Here is a 12474-nt window from a genome sequence, read left to right on the forward strand (position 1 = left end):
ACCGTCAAACTGATTTGTGTTGGAATGCTACGATACCGTGTCTTATCGGATATTTTTAGTATAAAGCACCTTCTACTGATGAATAACAGACAGGTACAACATATTCAGCAGAAATAAGATGATCCCTAGAGTTGTTCCTTGAGGGAGTCCAAACAACCAGAAGAGAAAAAGACTCTAAACTTCAATTGGGATTTTCGGAGAGCGTATTCTTTGTGTTTATTGAATAGGTATTAGGTCCAATCACGGTTACACCAATAAATAGTAAAAATCAACTGAGAAAGCGTTCCCATGCATTTATCACGGAATACCGAGCCTATCCCTAGTAGCATTTTCGTTGGGGCCCACGGTGCCAACGGTAGGGAAAACGTTGGGATGAGGTTCGTTCCGTAGCCAACATTAATTTTGTATTGGCCCACCATCGCATTTACCAACATTCGCTGTGGCACAGATGCCCAACAATGGGCCTTTGTGTATTTTGGTACCGTTGGCTAAACAACGATAATATTCGTTGGCCCAATGATGACATATATATATCGCATTTACCAACATTGGCAGTGGCAGTGATGCCCAACAATGGGCCTTTGTGTATTTTGCTACCGTTCGCTAAACAACGATAACATTCGTTGGCCCAATGGTGACGAATACCGCATTTACCAACATTGGCTGTGGCACGGATGCCCAACAATGGGCCTTTGTGTATTTTGGTAACGTTGGCTAGTCAAGGATATCATCCGATGGCCCAATGATGACAAATATCGCATTTACCAACATTGGCTGTGGCACTGATACCCAACAATGGGCCTTTGTTTATTTTGGTAACGTTGGCTAATCGACGATAACATCCGATGGCCCAATGACGACAAATATCGCATTTACCAACATTGGCTGTAGCATTGATGCCCAACAATGGGCCTGTGTGTATTTTGGTAACGTTGGCTAATCAACGATATCATCCGATGGCCCAATGATGACAAAAATCGCATTTACCAACATTGGCTGTGGCACTGATGCCCAACAATGGGCCTTTGTTTATTTTGGTAACGTTGGCTAATCAACGATATCATCCGATGGCCCAATGACGACATATATCACATTTACCAACATTGGCTGTAGCATTGATGCCCAACAAGGGGCCTTTGTTTATTTTGGTAACGTTGGCTAATCAACGATATCATCCGATGGCCCAATGACGACAAATATCGCATTTACCAACATTGACTGTAGCATTGATGCCCAACAATAGGCCTTTGTGTATTTTGGTAACGTTGGCTAATCAACGATATCATCTGATGGCCCAATGATGACAAATATCGCATTTACCAACATTGACTGTGGCACTGATGCCCAACAATGGGCCTTTGTTTATTTTGGTAACGTTGGCTAATCAACGATATCATACGATGGCCCAATGACGACAAATATCGCATTTACCAACATTGGCTGTAGCATTGAGGCCCAACAATGGGCCTTTGTGTATTTTGCTACGGTTCGCTAAACAACGATAACATTCGTTGGCCCAATGGTGACGAATATCGCATTTACCAACATTGGCTGTGGCACGGATGCCCAACGATGGGCCTTTGTGTATTTTGGTAACGTTGGCTAGTCAAAGATATCATCCGATGGCCCAATGATGACAAATATCGTATTTACCAACATTGGCTGTGGTACTGACGCCTAACAATGGGCCTTTGTGTATTTTGGTACCGGTGGCTAAACAACGATAACATTCGTTGGCCCAGTGAGCACAAATATCGCATTTACCAACATTGGCTGTGGTACTGATGCCCAACAATACCAGTTGAGTTTGCTTGTGGCGTCACTAGATGGCGTTACTGTCTCCAAACATCGAAGTTATAGTTATTTTCTCGATTATACCGGATATAATCATAATCTGTTTTAAAAGTAACTTATAAATCTAATAGCTATAACTATAAAATTTATACATAAATTTAAAAAATTGTATTTTTCCAACATTTTCTCAATTTAAATCTCAAAAAACATAAATCTCGCTTACGAAGTTTCGAAGTGCGGTTAGTATATATACAAATTAGACTGTATAGTAAGTGTACTTGCTTCGGCAGTACATATACTAAAATTGGAACGATACAGAGAAGATTAACAACAACTGCTGCCTAGCCTAATAGGGCCTTCATGTGGATTCAATATTTATCAGCAAAGGCCCAACGTCGTATTACACAACCACTTACTTAACGTAGGGTAACTGTAGGCTCGTAAACAAAAGCCCATTACATAATTAGACTGTAGGCACACTATAAATTACACAACTATTTACCTACGGTAGTATTGTAAGAATCCTACACAAGGCCCAACGTTAAAGTTACAATGTTGGCCCTTTGTGGGACAAGCTGTGTTGGGCTTTCAAGCTGCACGACTACCTACCGACCTACCTGACTTGCCGTTGGGTAATTGTTGAATTTGCAAACAGAAGCAAAACGAAAAAATTGCCCTTTTTTATTTTTTTGCAGTTGGCCCTACAGCAAGCCATACGGCCAAATGTAACAATTAACCAACCATCAAACAAATGTGTATAGGCCCAACCACGGCCCAACCAAAACCACCACCGTTGAATAATTGTATGATTTATTTAAATAGGCCCAACGAAAAAATTACTCTAATGGCCCTCTGTTGGGAATCTTCGGGAGGGCCTTTGTCGAGGGCCCTCCAGCAAATCGTACGGCCAAATGTAACAATTAACCAACCATCAAACAAATGTGTATAGGCCCAACCACGGCCCAACCAAAACCACCACCGTTGAATAATTGTATGATTTATTTAAATAGGCCCAACGAAAAAATTACTCTTATGGCCCTCTGTTGGGAATCTTCGGGAGGGCCTTTGTCGAGGGCCCTCCAGCAAATCGTACGGCCAAATATAACGGTTGCCCAACTAATACGTAAACAAAGGCCCAACAAAATCCCTACAAGAAAATGCTATTAGGGATAATACCGAAATTAACAAACAATTTATATCGTAACTTTTGTTTAAAGCCAAAGTCATTACCACGCCGGCCATTATCCAAATTAACATAAACATGTAAAGTAAACACGATAAAAAGTAACTTAACAATAAAGCGAGATACGTGTGCCCAGTGACGTTCCTATTGATAGGTACCTACATTATGAGATTCCTCGTGATCTAATTTCACTATCACTACTGTCGCACTAAATACTTCTGTATTCACTATCACAATAACAAAGCCTAGAAACCTAGTTCAATGGAACCAACCTGTCAAAGAGTGACACTAAAATACAATTCCACAAAAAATTTAACGCGCGTCACGATTTCATTCAACAGTATTATCGCCATCACCGTCGCTCTTACAGTAATTTTTTACTACCTACTGCTAGATCTAAAAAGCGCGCAGTATGGATATTCGGCCAGATATAATCTAAGTTTAAAAAGCTTCACTGCTGGTTCCTGAACCTACCTTATCTAGGCTGTATAAGTCACTAGGTATTAAACACATTGTCTAAAGCTCACCTTGAGTTTGCGAAGCTCGTCGGACCACTGGCATCCCTCCTTATGGTGGATGCAGTACACCACGGACCCCATGATCGCCTTCTCCGACTCCGGATCCGGGTATATCTGGAACAAAACAAACAAACCATAAACAAATGTCGCTGACAAACGTACAAAAACTGTCATTAACAAACTCACTTTTGACATATTAGTCACTTTTTTAATTTTAGAAACTAGTAGTTTAAACATGTTGAATGAGGATCAGAAAACACGCGTGGTGAACGTTCACGCTAAGACTGAGCGCTGGCATAATGGATTAAATAGGACAACCCGATTATAAATAAACTCATCTCAAAAAGCGAATATAAAACGGACACTCGTACGCACCGCGCGTTCGAATATGGAACACATCGAAATGGCCGCTTGAATTTGTTTTTCGCGCGTAATATTTTCAACGCGCGCTCACTTCGGAACGCTTGTACAAAATGAATGCACGCGTACGTTTTATCTTTATGGGTGCAACGAACATCTGGTCGGAGACCACCGCTGCCTGTTTGTATAGAGATAAGCGTGATTTTTCACTTCCCAAACCAGCTGGGTAATGGAATGGGCAAATAAACTCGTTCGAGCCTTTGAACTCGGTTTCTTCACATAACTTAGCTAATTCTTTAAAGCACCAAAGCGCAACGTTTTAATATGCATTCACCCTAGAGAACTTTATGCATTGTTTCATTTGTTTTAATATAATCTATGATCAGCGACGCAAGAAGAATTTTTCTTCAATATTAGATTTTTTGCTTCGTAGGTAATCTATTTGCATTTACAGAATATTTTTTTTCAATTTTACGGCTCTATGTTTTATGTCCAAAAGATAGACATGCCAAATCTAACAAGACATAAATGACAATCTCCATCTATTACGTATATCTAGTAAACAATAAACAAAAGTTGTTTGTAAACAATCCAACCAGAGATCTGTTAACATCCGAAGCATCCCCACTAAGCGTTCGGTGTCACCGGCCAAACGCCTGCCTCGCGCTAAATCCATCACCTAACGACAACTACCTTCACTTCTCCATACACTAACGGCTTTGTTCTCGTTAGTAATATAGCCTCTAAGACGAGCAGTCGATGGACGTAATAGTACAGAGAATGAGAAGCGACCGAAATAGTCTCGTCATACGCGGGTTCTATTTACAAACATTGATGCATGTGGTCATCGGCAGGACTGCCGCATAACCATACCACCTTAAGATGCATGTTCTACAAAGTAAGCCACGCACCTGATTCTGCTTACATTGCAAACCATTATAAATCTTGTTACTAAGTTTTAAAGGTGAGAGTTCTGTGAAAGTTTCAAGGAAAATGCTGCTTACAAAGTTTGTGTATAAATTTTCAAATATAGAATGTTATTTGTGTCGTATTCTAAAAAGATAGAGCGCGATGTTGAACTCTCCCGCATCGCTCAATTATAGAACTCGTTGTATCGTGAAGGAAACAAGACGGGAACATCACATCTCCAACATAATGCGGCTTAGCTTATGGCCCTTTCGTGTCATTAGTCTTGGAAAGGGATAGAGGATGAAAACGAGGATGTTACGATGACATTTGTAAAACATAATTCAGTTGGAGATGTTGCTACTGGTTTATTTTGATCAAAATGGTAGGGATTTTGTGCTGGCAACTTTCCTATTCTGAAATTGTTATATGGATGGAAATCAAATTCCTAGACTATTTTAACTCGAGGATGCCATGTATGTATACAGTTGGATTCACAAACATCTTTACAATACAAGCTTACGTTCCAAAACTATATTTACACGTCTATAAGATACTGACAATAAGGTCGTGTACAATTAATATAATTTTGGAATGTTGGCTTGTAAAGATGTTTGTGAACTCGCCGTACCTGCTTTATGGTAACCACAGCAATGGAACACGGTAGTAATTTCAAAGATTTTACCATTTTCCGGAAAGACTCTGAAAAGAATCCGGTTCGAAGGACCAACCGGCCCAGAGCTGCGCGTGGGCAGCCGTAATCAATCAAATATCGACGCAGTGAATGCAAATGATTAGTGCTGGGTTTACGAAACGCAATCAGAGAAATAGTAACCTCCCGCCCACGGAGACAACTCGGCGTAGGCAACGAGACCCAATCAACGATTGTTTAGAACACATACTGTACTGGTAAAACCGTTACTTAGAAATAAAAGATCGAAAACAAATATGATATTATGATTGTGGTTTTCTGTTATGTCCACTTATTCGTTATTAAATTTGTTAGAATGGTTCAAGAAAGAAATCGTTTACTATACATCTTACGTATAGTCAATTAGGATTAGATCCATTTTCTTCACCTACTTATTTCATACTAGCTCTCCCACCCACTCCCTCTTATTATTCTAGTACTAAATAGTTAATTTCAACCCCATTGCTAAAGCTTTTTAATGTAAAAATAGTATCATGTCTTAAATGCCAAATCCGTTCAGTTTTTGGGTAGTTGAGGAATGTCCCAACATCAAATTTGAATGCTAACTTGATGTGCTCATACTTTGCTTGGTATCAAATGACACAATTATTTTATTACTTTAAAGTGTTAATCACACGCTTGACTACCCTATAAGGAATATCAACATTTGACAAGTGGCAACATTGTCTGTCAAGGCTCGACCGAAGGTCCGGCGTAGGCGCCGATGCAGCGGCGTGGGAGTCCTATAACTATGTAATTAGATATTATTTAGTACCTTATTATTAGATAACGATAAATTCCATGTTATTTAGAAACGTTACTGCCATTTTTGACGTACCACTAGCAAAACTCTTACCTAATTTGCTGGCTAAGTAAGAGCAAAGAATTCAATCGAAATGCCGTAATGTATTGTAAATCGCATGCGATTATTGGTTACGTTTGGTAAGGCCATTATTGTGGATGGTACTATAAAGATTTTTAGTAGTGTCCGACCGAAGGTTCGGTTTCGGTTTCGGTTTCGGCCAGTTTCGGCCAAAAAATCATGTTTCGGCTGTAGTTTCGGTTTCGGCCAAAAAACGGCCGAACCTTTCGGCCGGGCCGAAACTTACGAAATGGTACTTCGTACTATGAAACTAAACTATGTGACAAAGACCAAAAGTTGGGGAATAAGTAGGACAACAATATTAATATGTACCTACATATACTGATACATGTATAGAAATTAATTGGTTAATTCTTATTATTAATTGTATAAAACACAATTCCACTAATGAGGGCGCCACTAGACGGTCGACACAGTCTTAAGAGGCTGTTAATACCTATATCGCGCACACTGTCTAATTGTATCTGAGTAAATGAGATAGCACTGTCGCATGTTACTGGGCCTGGGCAAAGGAATAATAAGAAAACTCATCATCTTCCTCGCGTAATCCCGGAATTTTTGCCACGGCTCATGGGAGCCTGGGGTCAACTTGACAACTAATCCCAAGAATTGGCGTAGGCACTAGCACCCAGAGAGTAAACTAGGCCTTATCGGGACTAGTCCGGCTTCCTCACGATGTTTTTCCTTCACCGAAAAGAAAATAGTAAATATCAAATGATATTTCGTATATAACTTTCGAAAAACTTATTGGTACGAGCCGGGGTTTGTACCTGCGACCTTCGGATTAAAAGTCGCACGCTCTTACCGCTAGGCCACCAGCGCTCAAGGAAATATGTATCTCGCTTTTTAATACAATGGACATTGGTTGGAGTCTGTGCTCAACTACTTATCCTGAAGCCTGAAGCACGGCTTTGATTTCGCATGAAAGTTCGCCTCACTGGGGCACTTCGGATGTTTAGGCCCAGGTGAAGATCGGTAGCCGGCCTTGCGATATTGTCAACAAAAAATTCGCGCTCGCTGCGCTCGCGTTTTTGTTTGACCCTGTATCTACATGTTGGCTTGACTGGTGAATGAATAGAGTTAGACCAAGAAAATTCTGCAATAATTTTGATAGCATACGCAGTGAAACTAGTGCAAATGTTATTTATACGTCATAATTTCATAGAAGTTTTGACGTTTAAAATAAAATAATCGTTGCAGAATTATCTTGGTCTAACTCTAATAATTTTCTTAAAAAACTGCTTAAGTAACATCAATTTCAAGGACATTGGGTGTTGACAGCCCCATAATATGTGTGTAAAAGCGGTTTTATGACATTATTTCAACGATTTTAACAAGTCTACAAAAGGTTCGGTTTCGGTTTCGGTTTCGGCCGAAACTAGAGCCAAAGCCGAACATTCGGTTTCGGTTTCGGCAAAAAAACATGTTTCGGTCGGACACTAATTTTTAGATATTCCAATTTAAACAACAACTAAATACAAACTATTTTACTAGCTCTAAACTAAGACACAAATAAACGTTACAATTAGAGACGTATCTTTTATTTGCTAAAGTTAAATTAACATTAATTAGTCTTAACGGTTTCCAAGTAAAACGAATGTTAATTAAGCAAACACAAATAGACATTTCTAATTTTTAGTGTCCTGTCATGTTCGAATTAACAACGAACATTAATCCTCGTAACCTCTTTTCGTAAAAAGGTATTTTTAAAAAACAACTTGTCATGTTTCTGTTTGCAAAATTTGACATGAGTCAATAAAAAAGTTATTTTATAGTCGTTTCAATGTATTCACATTTCACGTTGCAACACTGCATGTCCGCGGGCGATAATTTACCCAACATTATAAACCACTTGACATTATTTAACGTTTAAAATTCAATTTCCGAACTTTTTGCGCATTTTTAAATGTTACACGCGTTCCGTTGTACGCAAATCTTTTGATTGTTTTAGAAGCAAATCCAGACTTGACGCATTTTGGATATGGTTCTTAATTTCTCTAAAAATGGTACTAATCTATCAAAATGTATTACCAAAGGGAGCCGCTTTGAACCATAAATACGATCCAACGTAAACAACAAATTAACTTATTACTTTAGATCCCATAAACAAACTGTTTTCGAAACTTGTAAATGATTGACAAGTGACGGCGCCTGATGCACATCCACAACCGAATTATTGTCAACTTTAATCTTTAGGCGTTGAAGCTTAGATTGTAGTGGCAAATGAACAATCGATAGCATATCAGTGTCGATGGTGACATGGGAATGTAAACAGAGTTCCCGAAATATCTGGTCTCACAAAAACCATTACACTTTGACCCCTCACTTCGTTACTAGCTTAAGATCTCGAAGGTCCGTGATAAATAGACGCAGTTTAAAGTATTTTCGTAGTAAACTGTGAAGGAACTGTTCGTAAGCCGTTAAATATTGCGATTTGAGGATTATTCAGGAAGTAGTTAGTTGAACAATTTGTGTCGTTTTCGGTTTTCGTGTGTTCTGGAATTTAAATGTTTTTACTAGCAAATTATTTTTCTTTACAACAGACTTTAAGAAGGAAAAGGATATCTTTTTTTTAACTTCAGAACTCTTAAGGTAATCTTTATTTTATTTAGGTACCTTACTGCCTTAAATTAAATGACATGTTGTGACAAGGGAATTGTTCTTTATATATTATTATTGTGTTTTATCTTTATTATTTACTCCTAATCCCTTAAATCTTGAGTGTATAGCCAAATTTGCAATTGCCCATACAACTAATACGTAAATTATAAGTCACAGAATCATGAACAAACAATTTAAAACACGAGCAAACAGTGTCAAAGACAATAGGGAATAAAGAGGTGATTATCTGTGGGCACGACGGAAGTTCGTCGGCCGCGCGTGAGATTACGTGTTAATTGTGATCGTTACTGTTTTGTTTACATTACTTACTTCTTAACTAACTTAAGGCCTCTACCAAGTCTACAGACCTTGCAACAAGCGGCATGCGATTTAAAATAATTGCTGGCTAAGTAGGAGCAACTCATTCTATCGATCCACGTAAAAGTAGGAGCAGGTAGTTAACTGGCAAAAAATCGAAGTTTAGTTTTAGTATCTAATACAAGGCAATAATTGTGACAATAAAATATGACTGAGACTTATCCATTCATAACATTAATTCATGCCAAGATTATCTGCATTTTATACTAACAAGAAACAATTGGATAATAGAAGTCGTAGGCGTAAAATAGAGTCATTACAGCGATTTGTATCAAAGACATTTAATAAGCATTTTGTTTAGAAGCAAGACAACTGACAATTAGAGAGACAATAGAATTTTACAAGCACATCGTGATGTAATGAAACAAAATAATGATGCATCTTCTTACTTATTATTAGTTACAACTGAAAGTTACACGATTATTCAAGTGTTTTGGAACATTAGATATTTTGATTCAACATTAGATATTTTGATTCAACATTAGAAATCTACATTTGATTTCTGTTGCACACTGCACAGTGTTGCTCCAAAAAAGTTAACTGCGGTATGGATTTATCTTAACATATTTTGCTTTAAAATATTTTTTCAGAATAATGCATAAATCGTTATAAATTGCGTAAAAGCATCCGAAATCCATTATTTCATTCACGTAGCCAATAGAAAATTAAACCTTTTAGTCGATATAAGGACGCATCGACTTCAAACCGTGAAGTCAGATACCCCTTTATTAAATAAAAAAAAAACTGACATTACCGATTAGGATTAGTGAAGGCAACGCTAATGCATCGATTGTTTACAAACGTCATTTCAAACGTCAAAATTTATTTTCAAGCTGGAAACCCAGCCGCAGGCATGTTAATTAGAAAAAAGAAATCCATTTGTTTTTCTAAAGAATAAAAGGTGTTTGAAAATAGAACACTTCATTTGAATGTGGAACATGATATCAATTAAGTTGGTTGTCGTCGAGACGTCGGGTGTTAGGTTACAAGTTTTAATTTCAAGTACGAGCACCTATTTGTTCTATTCTCTAAATAAAAGAGTGTTGACATGTTAGCTACCTATAGCTGTTAGGATCGGATTTATAATCCCGTTGCTTATGCCGGGTCGAATAATACAGTACATATATACCTACACCTGTCACTAGTCAAGTTATTTATAATGTTTATTATAATAAAAAAAAAACATTTATTTACATACAATATATATACAGTGGTACTACTAAACGAAATTAATAACTAGCTTAAATCTAAAATAGGCCCTTGAGGCATTGTACCAAGGATGCTGGCGGCATTTCCTCGCTGTATCGCAATGCTGATACGTTGTGCGAGGTAGCCGCCAGCTCTTCGGTCACCAGTTACGTCAACCAGACGCTTCGCGATTTCTGCGAACAACTTATGCGCGCTGGGACCCCATGGACCTAGAGTTTCAACACCAAATGGTACAAAATGGTACTCTCTACCGAGGCTCTTATATTTGTTACGTTTTAGAATTTCGGCGCTTTCCGCCGCTCCGCCCGCTTTTACAGTAGTCCGTTGGAGGTGGGACGGTGCCAGTGTGTCTACGCAGGTAGCATCCCACACCAACATCCGTCCCAAGCTCCAAGGAACTAAGGACACTCCATCGGGCCTCTTGCCATCATCTCTGATAATGCCAGTCGGCTCAAGAAGAGCAGGCACATTGATGGTGGCAAGAGACCGACGGACTATGTCATTAAGCGACGCATGTCTCGAAAAACGGCCTGCACTTTTTTGACAAGATAATCCGTGGTGTCCCAGTCGGTCCACGTCCGTGCCACAAGAGCATATGTGTGGCGTACACACCGAAACCCCGAGTAATAATAATTTGTAGTAATCAAATGTCGCTAGTCAACATTTCCCACTTCTATTAATCATATGTATAGACCTGGGTTTTTTAAGCATTATATGCATTATACATTATGATACTTAATATTGAAAATGTAATAATATAGTACCGTTAGCGAAAAATCAGATTTACTATAACAAACTTATTTTAGGTTACTAACCGACACAATTAACGGTTCTTTACTTATAAAACCGAGCCTTTATTACATTACATTAATATAATTAGCATTGTAGGTAGCTATCTTACGACCAAACAAAGATAATACCAAGTACATAAGTATTTAACCTCTTGATCCTAACCGAATTTTAGCCATCTTTTTCTGCTCTACCTATACCTACAGCACAACCGTGTTTGAACCCCGAAACTTTTAAACAACACACATATCAAAGGTTAAACACAGTAAGATAAAAAAATACCACTGATTGTAAGTACATATTTGCTAAACAATTTTTGCTACCTACGCATAAGTCATCAACACATCATAACAGGAACCAAGACAACCATTTCAATATGCAAAACTCAGTCAGCGCCATTGTAAATCTTTGCAAGCTTGCGAAATATATTCTTTCTTACAATTCATTGTAAATTCAAACGAGACCGTTGAAACGTTTGACAGGCCTAGGTATATAGGTATCTAGGATTAATAAGGCGCATCTACACGGAAATAACACGACACATACGACTTTATGCCTAGTGTTTTTTGAAATCGCAAATATGCGCGTACGTTCGCCGCTAGGCACGTAGGTAATGTAGCGGTTCATGAAAAAATGATGGTAATGGGTTAACCCACTTGCTTATCTGATCAAGATTATCGAACCTTATTGATTACTAGCTGTGCCCGCGGCTCCGCCCGCGTGGTATTCAGTCTGTATCAGTAAGCTGCTAATTTCTAATCCTAATTTCTCTCCCTCTCCCCTGGAGGCGGAACTTGAAGTAAAGTTGACAGATGGATATGCTAGAGGACTGTAGTCCAGATAAAATATTTTACAATTAGGTACCACTAAATAAAACTACACTCCAAAATCAATAGTTTTTTTCGCCCTTATTCAAATTGTACACGTGATTTAAACGACAGAGTACCTGTAGGTGTATATCGGACGATACAGTAAGGTATACGCGCGCGAGCGAAAGCGAAGCGGCCTGCCTGGCTAATAGAGCGCCACTCACCGTGGTCTTCTTCAAACTCCTGAGGAAGACCACGTGCAAGGGGCACACGGGCGAGACTTTCGCGAATGATCGATTTTTTTCGGGAAGGCATGGTAATGCGTATAAAATGTGTATAAATTGCGAGTCCTT

At 38.6% G+C, this 12474-nt stretch overlaps 2 protein-coding genes across 5 annotated transcripts in view; both read right to left on the minus strand.

The window, feature by feature from the left end:
- Nucleotides 1–12474, minus strand: part of LOC134793010 (peroxisomal acyl-coenzyme A oxidase 3) — a 310171-nt gene that overhangs the window by 83024 nt on the left and 214673 nt on the right. The window lies entirely within an intron of this gene.
- The window catches only part of LOC134793018 (TNF receptor-associated factor 4), a 115391-nt gene that overhangs the window by 5478 nt on the left and 97439 nt on the right, over nucleotides 1–12474 (minus strand). For 2 of the 4 annotated variants that reach the window (XM_063764542.1, XM_063764541.1), the window contains one exon: nucleotides 3505–3609. In XM_063764542.1, coding sequence (XP_063620612.1) covers nucleotides 3505–3609 — 105 coding nt within the window. Of the gene's footprint in view, nucleotides 1–3504; nucleotides 3610–3681; nucleotides 3828–3870; nucleotides 4202–12474 lie in introns of those variants that run through there. The other 2 variants (XM_063764544.1, XM_063764543.1) reach the window with 2 other exon arrangements.

Source organism: Cydia splendana, chromosome 8 (assembly GCF_910591565.1).
Source record: "Cydia splendana chromosome 8, ilCydSple1.2, whole genome shotgun sequence".
NCBI lineage: Eukaryota > Metazoa > Arthropoda > Insecta > Lepidoptera > Tortricidae > Cydia > Cydia splendana.